The sequence below is a fragment of the Hemicordylus capensis genome, chromosome 4 (genome assembly GCF_027244095.1).
Source record: "Hemicordylus capensis ecotype Gifberg chromosome 4, rHemCap1.1.pri, whole genome shotgun sequence".
In the NCBI taxonomy this organism is placed as follows: Eukaryota; Metazoa; Chordata; class Lepidosauria; order Squamata; family Cordylidae; genus Hemicordylus; species Hemicordylus capensis.
Window position 1 is genome coordinate 81,667,425 of NC_069660.1, and position 15,411 is coordinate 81,682,835.

At 48.9% G+C, this 15,411-nt stretch overlaps 1 protein-coding gene across 12 annotated transcripts in view; it reads left to right on the top strand.

Annotated features, from left to right (window-relative positions):
• The window catches only part of SZT2 (SZT2 subunit of KICSTOR complex), a 152,033-nt gene that overhangs the window by 62,897 nt on the left and 73,725 nt on the right, over window positions 1-15,411 (top strand). For all 12 annotated transcript variants that reach the window (XM_053245426.1, XM_053245432.1, XM_053245430.1 and 9 more), the window contains 5 exons: window positions 5,430-5,635; window positions 6,466-6,690; window positions 6,941-7,019; window positions 7,576-7,667; window positions 8,139-8,307. In XM_053245426.1, the coding sequence (XP_053101401.1) occupies window positions 5,430-5,635; window positions 6,466-6,690; window positions 6,941-7,019; window positions 7,576-7,667; window positions 8,139-8,307 (771 nt within the window). The remainder of the gene's footprint in view (window positions 1-5,429; window positions 5,636-6,465; window positions 6,691-6,940; window positions 7,020-7,575; window positions 7,668-8,138; window positions 8,308-15,411) is intronic.

Genomic DNA, 15,411 nt, shown 5'->3' on the forward strand with positions numbered 1-15,411 from the left:
CTACGGAGGCAGTTTAGAACATATTAGTCTCCAGAGCAGGGAGCAGTTCAGCAACACTCTTCCCAGGCCACATAAGGTCTTTCACAGCCTCCCTGCCTGGGACAGCATCGGAAGCAGCGCTGGCAACAACTGATAAAAAGCCGCCCACGCCAGCTGCTTCTACAGCATCTGTGACGGCTGCCATAGAGCTGCCCGCACAGTACGCTACCTGGTCCTCGTCCAGTCTCCTGCTTTAGGGCCACAAGGCTCGGAGCACGGCAGCCCACCGTGTCATCAAGCCGTCAGAGGAGTCCCACTGCTGTTCACCATCACAGGCAGGGAGCACTTTCTCTGCAATGCTGGCAAGTTCAAAGCCCCCTTACCCGATCCACCATCTTCAGGGAAAACCAGGGCCTTGGGAGGACAGGAAACCCCAGGCCCAGCCAAGATGGCAGTCTCCGCTTCTGAGGCCACCTAATGGCACAGCAGGGTATCAACCTGCCTAGAGAGCAGGAGGCTGTTGGTTTGAATCCCTGCTGGTGTGTTTCCCAAAAAATGGGAAACTCCTATATCGGGCAGCAGTGATATAGAGATGTGATAAAAGCATCACCTCAAAACACAAAATGGCGCAGCTCCAAAAAGAACGGCTCAGTCTTGGCGGGAATCCAGCAGCATGGCGATGAGACAGACTCCACTCAGAGCGAGACCCAGCCATTCCCAGGGAAGGTAAAGGGGTCTTCTTGGGGGCAAAAAGAAGCCTTGCGAAGGTCAAGAATGTTGGTGCTGAGGGAGCTGCTGCAAAATCAGTCAGTCCCTCCAGAGTGGCAGGCAGGCAGGCATGGTTCAGGAATGCCATTATTGAGTCTAATCACCAGGTCAGACTTCATGAGGAAGTAAAAAATCTAAGGAAAGGAGTACAAAGGCCTCCCCTTCAGTCACTCTCTCTGCCTCCTGAGTTTGCTAGCCCCCCCACCCACCCAAAAAGAGGCGAAATCTAAACAAAAACAGCTTAAAAGACAGAAAGGATTTTAAAAAGCTGATGATTGAATCTAGAACCTTGCATTCTTCGGATCCTTCTGACCAGGACTCTGGGGATCCTTTACCATCTAATCCCAGGCCCATGCCTTCCAGAAAGAAGGACCTTGGGTCTATTTCTGCCTCTGAGCACGAATCTGACCTGGAGGAGCACAGTTATAGAGAGGGGGCTCTTCACTGTGATTCCAAAATTGTTCCCTCAGGCAGCACGGCCTAGCCAGCCTGTGAGGGCAGGGCTGCAGGGCCTCTCCATGCAGCATTGCCTAAGAGCCCATTTTGTGCGGATGCAATCATGCAAGGCCCCCTAAGGGTCATATTTGACAACTACCCCTTTCCTTCCATAGGAATCTCTAGGGAGCAAAGGGTGAATGGAGGGAAAGAATTAAATCAGGTCCATATCACCGCTGCTACTATAAAATGTGTGTATGTCACACCTTGTTTGGAACACACTAACAGCTTTGTTGCATTGCAGGCCCCTATGACTGGTAGAACTGGTTACATCAGGGACATTAATATCTATGTCTCCAGTCTAGTAGAATGCAAATTGGAGACTCCCTGGCCTCAGATTCCAAGGTCCAGAAGGGAACAGGTCTCCTCTTTCCAACTGAGACCTTGATAAGACTAAATGTCTTTTTCATTTAGAGTACTGGGGTGTTCCTCTTATCACTCGGTACGCCCTCTCCAGCGAGGCTACTTACTTCAGGGATGTGCTTGCTTACATATCATTCTGAACACAGGCGACTGGCCGGAGGTCACATGCTCTCTCATGGGACATAGGATCCTCTAATGGACCTTTATTTGACCTCGAACGTCCCACCATTGGGGAACACATTCATACTCTCTTCGCTGCTCTTATACTTCTAGTTTGAATGTTAGTAAGGCCTGCAAACCACAGGCACGGATCATCTTGCCTCTTCCGACTCCCACCCCCTACACCCTATCTTCTTATGGGGTGGGCTTCATGAGTCACTCCCTTCCCAGGAGACCGATTCCTTACACACAGGAGTGTTTTTCTTTGGGGGGGGGCGGGTAGTATTCTGAGGCTGCTACTTGCCTTACTAAATCATCTCCGTGCCTTGCTTCGCAGGTGGCTGGTGGCCGGCAATCTTATGCGGGGCAGGCAGTCCCTGCATCTACCCAGGATCATACTATCGACTGATGCAAGCAACAGGGGCTGGGGGCGCTTACTATCGCATCCTGTCTACTCAAGGTCTGTGGTCCCCCCAGGAAGGGTACGCAGTGTTAGCTGGCGGGAGCTTTGTGCCATCCAGCTGGCCCTGTTAGCCTTCCAAATCGCCTCTGTGTTCTGCTCATGTTAGCCAAGACTGACAACATGACAGCCAAGGCTTATGTGAACAAGAGGGAGGGACTCGGTCTCACTCTCCGCATCTTGAAGCCTGCTTCTCCTATCATGTGCTGGAGACCACCTCAGATCGATAGTGGCTCATCATGTCAAGGAGAGTTGAACGTGGTAGCAGACTGGCGCAGCTGCTTGGACATCTGCCCAAGAGAGTGGTCTTTACATCCAAGGGTCCTTGACCAGATCTCGGAATGCATGGTTCCAGTGATGGACCTATTTGCAGCTTCCAACAACGTAAAGCTACCCACTTTCATGTCCAGATTACCCAGCCTAGGGGCAACCTCCATGGATACTATGCCGAGCCCATGGCCGAAGGGTCTTTTATACGTGTTTCCCCCGACTCCTCTCCTGATCTGAGTATGGTGCAGGGTACACCGGTTGCGGGCCAATTGTTCTGCTCATCACCCCGTTTTGGCCCAGGAAACTGGCTTCTGGAAATGTTTCATCTGTCAGCAGAACCTCCCTGGGAGTTGCCCTCGGACCACGTACTTCTCCTCCAAGGCCCAGTTCACCATCCAATCCCTGCTTGGTTACAACTTGCCATTTGGAGACTACCCGTGCTGGCTTAACAGCCGCCGCCCATAGTATCCCGCTGAGTTTTTACCCAAAGGATCTACCAGTACCCCTGGGGAACCCTTTTGTGTTGGATGGCCTGTCACTCCATTCCCTGGGACACTGTGTCCTTACAACACCCCCTCCTGTTCCTGCAGGAGGGTCTAGAGAAGGGATTATGACCTAAGACCCTTAACAGACAAGTTGCATCCTTGGTCACCCTAATATCTGGTGGGTATACATAAATCACCTAGTCGCACACTCATCTACAACGTTTCCTGAGAGTCACACCTCTGCTGTCTGCGCCAACTGCACATAGGCTTCCCACGTGGGAATTACTTACTGTCCTCTGTGCTCTTCAGTCTCCTCCATTTGAACCAGCTCAAAGCATCCTGATTAGAGTTTTATCGTTCAAGTTGGTTTTCCATGTGGCGGTCACAACCACCAAGCGGTTTTCTGAACTGAGGGCCTAGTAGGTCAACAAGTCCTTCTGCATCTTCCTGGAAGTCACTTCATCTCATCCTAAAGAAAGACAGTGACACAGGCTAGATGTTGTAAGTCTTAGATCAAGTGGTCAGCTTCCTTTAGAGTGTCAGATGCTATGTTCACTTCCTTCTATCCATGGTCTGTGGGAATGGCTGTTTCGTCTACAACGATCGCAAGGTGGATAAAGGCCTGTATTGCTATAGCCTACGAGTCTCAGCATCTTAGGTCTCCCGCTCGCATCCTCGCACACTCAGCAAAGGCGGCAGCAACTTTGGCACCTTTCTCCATGAATGGATCTGTTGACAAGATAGGCAGAACGGCTACTTGGGCCTCTCCATCCACCCTTACGAGGCACTATAAAATCAATGAGTATGCCTCAGCCTGGTCCTCCTTTGGTGGGAGGGACTTGCAGCAGGTCCTTCCACGTCAATAGGCCAGAGCGTTCCCGCCCTAGTTGGCCAGCTATGGTATGTCCCATAGAGATGTCTCTGGCACCCTAGCAACCGAGAACAGAGCATTGGTTCACTTACCCTGAAGGCTTCTTCTGGTTGCTGATGCCAGGGACATCTCGACCCACCCGGCTATATCTGGCGCTCTGGCCTGCTACCGATGAAATCGGTTCAACACTAGTCTGGCAGCCATATCTGCTCAGTGGTTTTTTCTCTCCTGTTACTAGATGTGTATTATGTATTTGGTGCATGTATGCTTCTGCTTTCTCGGCCTGAAAGAACTGGGGCGTGGTTATCCCCCTCAGGCTCGGGTGGGCATGTCTTCTTATCAAATCAGACTCTGTCCTGGCTTGGAGCTCTTGAGAGGGATAACCCATAGAGATGTCCCTGGCATCAGCAACCAGAAGAAGCCTTCACGGTAAGTGAACCAATGCTCCATTTCTGTTCTTCCTCAGTTTAAGCCTGGATGCAACAGCTAGGCTACCCAGTTAGGCAGGTTCTGGGCAGAAGAGGTTTCCATGGCTCCAGATGAGCCTCTGTACCCAGGTTAACACTCTTCTACCCACAAAAGGTGGGTTGTGAGAACCTCATTTACTCATCAAACACTGGCTCAATAAAGTATCTTTTCACTTGAAGTAATGTTGGTGTTGAGCTTCTGCATTGCCAAGGAGCAAATATTGCATCTGAAGTTGTCCTTGGACTTAGAGCTGAGTGAAGTCGTGCTTTCATATCTAAATAACAGTGAAATTGGTCAACAAAGGTAGCTGGAAGCTACTATCATCCAAACATAGTAACTCATAGGCTTCTGAAAAGCAAACCCGTCTCAGGTTGATATTCTGGATGAGAATTAGGCATAATTGCTGATCCTATTGCTGATCCAAGTCTTAGCAGAGATGTTGGAAGGAGCTAGGATGTCTCCTTTAGGACAGTTTTAGGCAAACAGAGCTCTGGAGAGAACTTTGTTATGGGTTAGATTATCTCTTTTTCTGGAGGCATCTGGTATTGTTGCTGGCAAGAGCAGGATAGTGAGCCTGAGGGATTCTAGGATGGAGTAAGCCTGCATTCTGTCCTCTACACAGAGTGAACAGAAGGTCCTTCAGTAGGGCTTCAAGCTGCTCAATAGCTGCTCTAGGGGCAGCCCTTCCATGAGACAGGGTGAAGTGGTAGCCTCAGATATGCACACAAGGAGGGATGCAGCAGGCAGCAAGCACTGCCCTCCTCCAAGTGCCTCTTGCCTCCCATTGCCACCACTCTTCCTCATCCTGCTGGGGTATGCATTTCATTTCCCCCTCCTCTCCCACTGGGGTGTGCCTCTTCTTCGTCCCTGCCCTAACGTGTTAGGGACACCTCTGGCCCTACTGCCTGGCTTGGTGGCTTGTGCTACTGCCACTGCCTCAGGAGCATGGCCTGAGAATGGTGAGTACCCACCCACAGATTCAGGTGTGGGGGGTCATATTGTCCTTTGCCTTGGTCAGTGAAATGGCTTGGACCACCCTTGAGTTGCTCTTTGCAAGAAAGGGGCTGTCAAGTAAACTCTTGCATGTACCCATCTATTTCTCTTTCAATAGATAGTGGAGGAATTACGAGATCGTATCCTGCAGTTGCGCTTTCCCCACAGAGTGCAAAGCAAAGAGGCAACCCCCAAAGTGAAGAGGAAGATCCTTGGCAGCAGCTCTCCATCAAAATCCCCTCCAGTGCCTGGGGCCCAGCCAACCCTCTCAGACAGGCCTTGCCTTATAGTGCTGCACAAGCCTCTGGAGAAGCTCCTCATCAGGTAGTGAGGATGGGATGTGAGTGAGTGTGTGTGCATGCAGAATATTTGTTTCATTTGTTCTTGAATGGGTTGGCAGAGCTGCTCAAATGTGGCTCTCCAGCAGATGTTGGCCTGCAACTCCCATAATCCCTGGCTATTAGCCATTGTGGCTGGGGATTATGGGACCTGTAGTCCAAAAACAATTGGAGGGCCTAAGTTGAGCAGTCTAGAGTGTCTGCTTGAAAGCAAATCTTGAGGAGATGGTTTCGGGGCAGGTCGACTGAAAAGTCAAATGGGGGTTGAGCAAGGCTCATAGGATTGTTTCCTGTTCCCCACACAGCTCTCTGTCCCTCTGCCATGGGTACTGCTCCTTGTTCTTTTGGTTCCCCAATCTTAGTATGTTTGCCCTGTGCTCTGTCCCACTCTACCACTCTAGTCACTTATATTTGGCCATCCCGGATTTTTACTGGGGGGAGGGGGCACCCTAAATTATTTGCAGGGTTTAAAAAGCAAAGCTAATTCTGCAGCATGCAAACCACCCCCCCCCCAAAAACCTACCCAAGTTAAATGTAGATATTTAATTTATCTTGGACACAGAATATTGGATTGCCTAAGGTAGGATTTTGTTTGTGGTTTGTTTGGCAGTTCATACTCAGTCTTTCCTCCACACAAGGATGGTCTTGGCTTGTATGCTGGAATTCAAGCCCAAAAGACAAAGAGGTGACTCACTAGGTGACTCTCCTTCAAAAATGTGTTTTATTGAGGCCAGCTGTGAGCATCTAACATGTGGAGTTTTCCTGCTGCCCCCTCCATTGACCGTTACTTCTCCTCCTCCTCTTTCCCTTCCCTAGATATGAGAAGCTGCCCTCTGACTACCGTGTTCCATGCTTGCTCCCACTGGAAAATCCCCCTGTGTCAGGACCTCTTACCATGGTGGCCAACCGCACGGCTTCCTCCACCCTGGCCTCCTTGTCTCGCTATTTCTACCACCAGCGCTGGATCTGGTGTGTGCAATCAGGGCTGGTACCTGCAGTGCCCATCACAGCTGTAGCACAACTGCTGTCTACTCTTACAGAGTAAGTGCACACCCTGGCCCAAGGGGCAAATTGAGGCTTTCAAAAGTAGTGGTCTGGTTAGAAGACAGTCCTGTGCCATTTGCTCTAGCTAACATAGGATGGATGGATATATGAAAGTGAGGTTGAGTTTTCAGTGTGGGAAGCGGGAATTACCTGGAGGGAATGGAATATACCAATATGTGAGGCATGGCAGCAGGAGAGTGACATGAGACCCCACTAACCTACTACTGTTCTCTTCTGGGATGTATAGGGTTCGTTTGTCTGAGGGCTTCCATTTTGCATCTAGTGGTGATGGGATTATCAGCATGGTGCTGGAGCTGCCCATGCAGGTAAGCCCTGTTTGCTATTGCCTTCTGTCTGACAACCCTGTTCTCCTTTGATAATGCAGCAGTACCATCCTCCCAACCAAAGATGCAGATCCTTTTAGGTGGTGGTATAGGTGAAGGCATAAAGATACATGCTAGACCCAGTGTTCCTCATTTAACTCAGTGGCCCTGGCATAGGAAAACAGATTCCTTGTGCCCCTTTTCTACATACCCTCTACTAGTGTGCACTCAGGTGATTTCAAAGGCAGCTGGTGCTTCTCCAACATCCTCTCTGAATGTGGTCTGTCTGTGAGCAGGGCATGCAATAGAAGAAAAGGCCTATTTCTTTAGTGAATGCCTGGGAAGCAAAACTCACAGTTCTGTTCTCTCTGGCCTTTCCTCCATGAAAAACATACATTGAGCCGGAGAGCTACAGAGCTCCTCCATCTGGTTTATGCAAAGTGGCTGCAATTAATACTGCCTTAAGCTGCTTCAGTGCTACCATCAGAGCCCTGAGCAGTGTCTTAGGAGAGATGTTGCAGAGTAGCAGGTCTGGCTCATATGGGTTTTTCTTCCACAGAGTGGTTCCTCAAGAGAGAGCAGCAGTGAGAGCCATACCTGTATTGTCCAATATGTGCTGTTTCCACCACATTCCACTTCCACTAAAGACAGGTGAGAGGAAGGAATCCCCAACCCATGGGACCCTGCAGCAGGTGCTGCTGCTGCATGTAGGAATGAGGACCCCTAGGTGCTGTTGAAGCTATTGTGAGAACTTGGGTTCCCAGGAGCCAGCCGGTTGAGAAAATGAAACCAGCCTTGATTTCTGGCCTACTACAATGTACAATAGCAGTGAGGTTTCTGGTTTGGATTGTATTTATATCCTTTCTAGCGGTTCTGGCCAGCCTCACTCTCTGCAGAACGAGCATGAGTGAGTTCCTACCTTTTTTTGCCTATGTGTTGGCACTTCCCAAGTCTTTCTGAGCTACATGCATGCTCTTCTAAGGCCTCTCCAGTTCCTGAAAACCCACAACAATGCTTGTCCAGAACCCAGTGAGAATCAAGAAGGGGCAATATATAATCTGTGGTCACATGGGAACACCTAGGCACCATCTGGCTGTGCTTACATTACCATTTGTCCTCAAGTTTCTCTACAGATGATGACAATGATACCGAGGTAGAAGCCATTGAGGTGGATATGGAGCTGAACCTTGTTACAGAGTGCTGGGTGGAACCACAGAGCGGCTTTGTGGATGGAGCATCGGAAAGCTGGCGGTACCTGCATGGCCTTACTTTCCAGAAAATCCCCAAAGCGGTATGTGTCTGTGGTTGGGGTAGGGATAGGGGAAAGGCAACACCTGGGCCCAGGGTCTTGAAAGAACAATGGTTGGAAGATGATTTATTTATGTACCGCCCAAAACCTGTGTGTCTGAGCGTTGTACAGTAAAAACAATACAAATTAAACAAAACTAAAATCATCAAAACATTAAAATCAATTAAAACCCAGCATTAAAAGTATTGAAACCATAAATCTAATTAAAAGCCTGAGTCAACAAATATGTCTTCAGTGCCTTCTTAAAAGTTGCCAGAGATGGGGAGGCTCTTATTTCAACACGGAGCACATTCCAAAGCCCAGGGGCAGCAACAGAGAAGGCCTGTCTCCATTGGGGAGATGATGTCTCCACGATGCTGGCTTTTGGTCCCTTTGTAAGGGGACCAACTGGCAAAGGAGGCAGTCCTCTTGGATGGGGACACTTTGCCATGATAGCCTGCTCTGCAAAGGTTATGGTTGCTGTAAATCCCACTTGCCATATCTGCTTACAGCTAGGTCATGGATGGGGGAAGTGGGGGATTGACTAGAATTCTAATCGGGGAGTTATCTGAACATGGATTGACTTCCAAGGGAGTCAACACTTGTCTGGCTGTCCTGTTAGTTCTGTGCCTTGAATGGCCTTTCTGAAACAGTGAAGCCATTTTGGCCAGGTCTTGACAGGTCTGTGCGGAAGTGTGATAACTACCACTCTTCCTGACTATGCATTGCTCAAAGTGGGTGAAATTAGTTTCAAATGAGTGCAGAGCAGCCCACAGCTATATTAATCTTAAAATACATGGGAAAGTTGATTGTGGCGTGGACGTGTTGGGAAAGACAAAATATCATAGACACATGCTTTGAAAACAGTTTATTTATTGAGGGGTAATGGGGTACAGAAAGTGAAAAGAGGGTGGTTAAGCCAGAAATTAGTGCCTAGGAAACTTGCTAATGATGGTCTTCCTGTAAAGGGTTTGGTAGACTTGCTGGAGACGTATTGGGTGGCTCCTAAAGCACATTCACCATGTCATACATAGTACTAGGAAGGGGGACAAAAATTTGAGGGTGAACGAGAAAAAAATGGAGCTATTTTTCACATCTAGCTGGGTCCTTCACAAGCACGTGGTGAGCTATAGGGTGCATGAGAGTAGCATGCATGAAGGGGTGCAGGATGGGGTGCAAGAGATTGCTGTCCTTTTGGGAGTTACTTGTTGCTGAAAAGTAGCCCGAGGGCATAATTGAAGAGTTTCTGTATAATCTGAAACGCTATAGTATTTTGGAAGGCTTGCTCCATATAAGGCCTGTCGAGTTTCATTTAGTTTATGTCCTGGGTGTTTCTCCTTTGTGCTTCATAAACAAAAGTGCTGCTTCATAGGTGATTGCTGAAGGCAGCGTTCTCTGTAGCTGAACAGGACATCTGAGTGAGTGGGTTATCCTTTCCACATGTCTCAAGGCAGGACTATTCAAATTAGACAAAGCCTTTAAGAGCCCGGGTGGGATAAGCCCGCCCAGTTCTTTTAGTCCTGTGCTGGCTCATTGCAGAACTCCTTATCTGAAATTGCTTTTCTGGTTTATAGCCTTATATCTTGTTACCTCAATTCTCCTATCCACATTGCTTTAAAAAAAAGAAAAGATCGTCATCATTTCCCTTCCCCCATTTATCTCCGCTTCTTTCACCCTCATACTCTCAGGTCTTCCCAGCCTCCCTTCTAAAAATTTTCAATCTTGCTCTGTTCACCATGGAGCAGAGCAGGCAATTGAGACATATCTTAATGCCTAAAGGGAAGAATCAAGAGGGTCTTCCAAAGCAGCTCAGAGCTGCTAGCTCTGGCTGCGCGGAGCAGGGAAACACCACACCGGGTCTCTCACCTGCTGGTGGCAAGACCCAGAGTAAGTCGGCATCGCAAGGAGCAGGCATGGGTGGTCTGGGCCAAGCCTCGGCTTCGCTCCCAGCCGCCCAGAACAAGCTGCGGCGGGAGTCTTCATGCCCCGATTCCTGCGAGGGATAATTGGCTTTGTAAGCATCACTGGCCATCCCTAGCACCAGCGGGATCTTATTCATAAGTAGGGGGATCCGTGTAACGGCCTGTAGCTGATTAAAGCCTTTGTCTCAGAGCAAGCTGATGAGGGAAAGAATTGCTGAATCATCCCTGCTGAGCTGCATGACTAGGCTTCTCTTAAAACTCTTCTTTATTTTTGGTAGATTCAAAAATGGCTGCTGCCACCACCCCTCTTTATTATAGAGTCTGAACCTCGCTGGACTTGGGGTGGATCCCAGGGAAAACTCTTTCTTTTGCTATTGGAAAAGTACACAAATCTTCCACGTGCAAGCCTACACGTGGTGAGAAAACTGATACTTGCTGAACGTCTGAGGATGTGCTTGCACCCGCATAAGACCCCCTTCCAGCCCCCACTTCTCTTGAGTTAAAAACCCCACTCAGAGAGAGGCCTGTAAAATAAAAGAACAAAAAGAAAAACAGTTTTATTCAAATTCTACAGACTGCTCCCATTTGAGGCACTCTCAGCTTTTAGTTACAGATAAAAATACTCAGCAGGTTAAAAGAATACTTTAAAAAGCACCCTGAATGATGTTTGGGTGGCAGGCTTTAAAAGTTGTGGTTACTCAGTTGCAAGGAACAGGTATGTAGGAAAATACAAAAGCACCTTTAAAAGCTTACAGAGTCTTTTGCAACGCCCTTGCTGGATGGGCGAAGGCTAGTGTTTCTTAGTTTAGTTATGTTACAGGTAAAGAATCATAGAACAGTTTCAGGGATATACAAAGTACACAACAAAGAAACAAAGTCTAACGCAAAGTCTAAAACCTAAAACAAAACCTAAAAAACTTTCCCTGGACTAAACTTCCCAAAGCCAAAACCCTGGCTTTCTTTGTCTTGAATGCACAAAATCCTAGATGAGAATTCAGGCCCTTGCAGTTCTGTCTTCCAGTAACTGCAGTCCTCCACCAGCAGCTGTTCTCCCTGACCACATGTGTTCCTCTCTGCACCCCCAGCCAGCTTCTTTTAACAAAGAAACTCTCCTTCCTCCCAATGGCTCTCTAGGTTCCACCCACCTGGTGTGCTGATTGGCTGAACCCTAGAGTTCACCAGCCTGTCAGTCAGGACAGGGTTCACTTTTGGTTGACTTCAGGGGAGGGATGGCTGATCACTACAAGGCCGTTACTAATGCTGCAGCTTCAACAAGGCCTAGGGATCTGATTTTGGCAGGAAATGAGGGAGCAGATGCACCTCACTTGTAGGATATCTCAACAACCTGCCAGGGGACAGCAAACAGAACCGCACTTTCCTCAAAGGAAAAACGGCAATTGGTGAGAACGGGGTGGGGGGGGGGCTTTGGATGGCCAGATTCACACATTTCCAAAAGAGGTGCCCCCAGCTTGTCAAGCTTGGTTCCTAAATACCCTAGCAGACTCCTTTGAGAAGCCTGAAAAGAAAAAGAATAAGAAAAGGGGGCAGGGCAGAAGGGAGCGAGTTTCTTCATCTGAGTCTGGCTCATCTACCTCCCAGTCTAGGAGCACTTCCCTGAAAAAAATCCAAAAGGAAATCCACACATGGGGGAAAGGCCAGGAAGGACAAGTCATAAGCGGACACAGGGAACGAACCAAGGCCCAGACAGTGTACAAACTTCTGAGTTGTCAGGTCCTGATTCACCCAACCCATGGCCACCTACTCCCAAAAATCATGTCAGGCCCCCACATAACCCAGGGTCTGTTATTCTGGTTGTTCATGTGGACACAGAGATTGAAATTGTTCCTGATAATAACAGTACACTGGCAATTCCAACTGGAGGGGTACCAGATCTGGAGGAGGGTAAGTGGTCTGGGGCGGAAGAACCAGACAATCTAGATTCCCCTCCCCACCGCCAAGACTCTTTCAGCAGGTTGATTTTGGCACCATCATGAACAAGGCTATTTCAACCCTGGGTCAATCTGCACCCACACCTGACACAGTCACTCCAGTAACTAAGAGCACACGGTCTGATTGCTTGGCCCTGCCCTTACCAGACCATTTTGTTGAGGCTATTAAAGAGGAATGGAAAATTCCAGCTTCCAACCGAAGGTTCTTAGCCTTTGCAAATAAATATTATTCTTTTCAGCAGGAGCCCACTGACATGTTTAAAACGTCTCCTACCGACACACTGGATGTGGCGTTGTCTGGAGCACTGTTACCCCATGATGGGGAACTGGCACGGAAATATGCAATGGATAAGCGTTTATAGGCAGCCATGCGTAAATCACATGACGCAGCTTCTTTATCTATCAGAGCCTCTGCAGCTTCCTCACTGCTGTTGAGAGCCTTGCTTATTTGGCTGAATGATCTCATCCAAGACCCACCTGCTGCCCCGGGAAAATTGCGTAGACAGCTGGTCAAGATTCAGAAAGCACAGGTGTTTATATCTGATGCTAAGCTAGACTCCGTGCATTTCACTTCGCAAACAGCAATGCCGGTTGAGGTATTGGCAGGTGGGTCTTAATCTAAAACCAGCCTCATGGCGGTGCCTTTTGATGGCAGTAAATATTTTGGCGAGGCGGCTCTTAAAGACGTGCTGATTGAGTCAAAAGGAGAGTCATGCCATCCACTTTACGTAAACAGGAATGTACACAACGAATAAAGTCTTTTCAATCATTTCAGCCCTTTCAGTCTTCCAGGCCACCATTTTGTGGCCATGACCAGGACTTTAGGTCCCAGTGTCAGCAGTGGAATAGAGCAAGAACCAACTGACAGTTCAATAGTGGCAACTCCACAACCACGGCCCAGTCAGAAGGGCAAAATAGCAGGCTTGACTCACCCCACAGGATGTTGGGCAGTCGCCTCTCATCTTTTCTGCATACCTGGGAACGTTCAACAACAGATGGCTGTGGTGCTGGACTCTGTGGCCACTGGATACAGAATAGAATTGAAATGCAACCTTCCAAACAGGATTCTTCCCACTCCAACTTTGCGCTCATCTACCAAACACACAGGCCTTCAGGAAGCAATCAGACACCTGCTGGACATAGGGGCTATTCATGGAGGTCTTTCAGACCGTACTACATCCTCTACACTGGTGGTTGTCCCAGGAGAACCTCTTGAAAGGCAAGGAATTCCTGGATCCTCCATGGATGACAGTCACAGCCGATGCCAGCAATTGGGGATGGGGAGCTCACTTCCTGCAGAGATCAGCCCAGGGCACATGGGCTGACCTCTGCAGAGGTCGAATGTGCCCGCCGAATGTGCCCACAGCTTCAATTGGATGGAGCTGCAGGCAATCAGGCTAGTCCTATTGGCCTTCAAGTCTACGGTGCAACTTTGGCATGTAAAGCCAGATAATACTACCACAAAAGACCATGTAAACGGGCAGGGTGGGACACGCTCAAGGCCCCTACATGCGGAGGTGACTCTTCTACTGCAATGGGCAGAGACGCATATCCTTTCCATAATGGTGCACCATGTCCAGGGTGACCTGAATTCAGTAGCAGATTGGCTGAGCCACAAAGACCTTCTACCAGGGGAGTGGGAACTCAAACAGTCAGACTTTCATCTGATTACATCCCACTTTGGTGAGCCGTAGATAGATCATTTTGCAACACCACACAATGCAAAACTATGTCACTTTTACACAAGGTTTTACTGCAGACCAGTAGAAACAGCAGATGTGTTGGTGGCTCTGTGGCCGAAAGTCGTCTTATGCATTCCCACCAACTCTTCTTCTCAGCCGTCTTCTTTGAAGGATTTGAGTTCTTAGGGCAGAAGTCATAGTGGTGGCCCCATTTTGACCTCAAAGGACATGGTTTGCAGAGCTTCAGAACCTGTCAACAGTAGGTCACCTTCCACTTCCCGTAACAGGTGATCTATTACAACAACGTCCAGTGTGCCACCAGGATCCAGGCTGGTTAAAGCTAGCCGCCTGGAGACTGAGCAGCGCATTTTAAAGACATATGGTCTTTAAATACGCTTTTGGCGTCTAGGCATGAGTCAACCAACATAATCTACCAGTGTACTTGGAGGGCTTTCCTACGTTGGTTAGCGAGGAATTCTGTTCCGAAGGGTGATGCTACAATGAAACATCTGCTTCAGTTTTTATGGGAGGGCCTAGAAAGAGGCTTGAGGGCAAATACATTAAAGCGATGGGTGGCTTCATTAGTAGATCTCATCTCTGGAGTTTTCAGAGGTTCTCTGCAAGCTCACCCACATCTGAAGCATTTTATCAGGGGCACATCATTGCTGACTGCTCCTGGAGTTCACCAGTTTCCATAGTGGAACCTTCACACTGTACTGAGAGCATTCCAATCTTTGCCTTTTGGGCCTCTAAGATCCATCTATTTGAGACTTTTGTCTTTCAAAACAGCTTTTCTAATAGCGGTATGAAGAGGGTTGGAGCTCAGGGTTCTGTACAGTAGTGGGGCAAGACCAGCAATGGCCCGTGTCCAGCCGCCACTGTGTCTCTACTCACCCTGCCCCCTACATCTGATGTCAGACGCGCGGGTTAGCCATGGGGGGTGTGGTCTGGCTCCCGAACGGGGCTGCGTGACCCCAATCAGGAGTTAGATTCAGGCCAGTGCTGCATTTGCAGTGTGGCCAGGAGCGGCTCTTCCCTGCCTTTAAGGCAGGGAAGAGCTGCTCCTGGCCACACTGCAAACACAGCAATGGTCATTTAACTCCTGAATGGGGTTGCACAGCCCCGCTCAGGAGCTAAACCAGCCCTGCCCTTCTTCTGACGTCGGACACAGGGGTGGTGGTGATGTCGGGGCCGTGAGGCGTGGCTTCTGAGGGGTGGCGGCCCGGGTTCTTTGAACCCAATCGCCCAGTGGTGGCTATGCCCCTGGCTCTGTATGCACACAAGAATTTATGCGTCTTTTCTAAGGACTTAGTCCAACTCATCCCTGATCCCTTCATGCGTCCAAAGGTGTCCTCAGTTTTTCATCAATCGCAGAACATCTTGTTGCCTTCGTTCTACCCAAAACTGGTACACCTCAGAAAGGACATGTGTAGGTGCCTGAAGATTTGCCTGCAATGTACTGAGCAGTTTAGGGTCACAGAATCCTTATCCATCTCTTCATCCAAGTTCAGAGAGCCAACCGGTCTCATCAACCATAGCCCAGTGGTTCAAGGC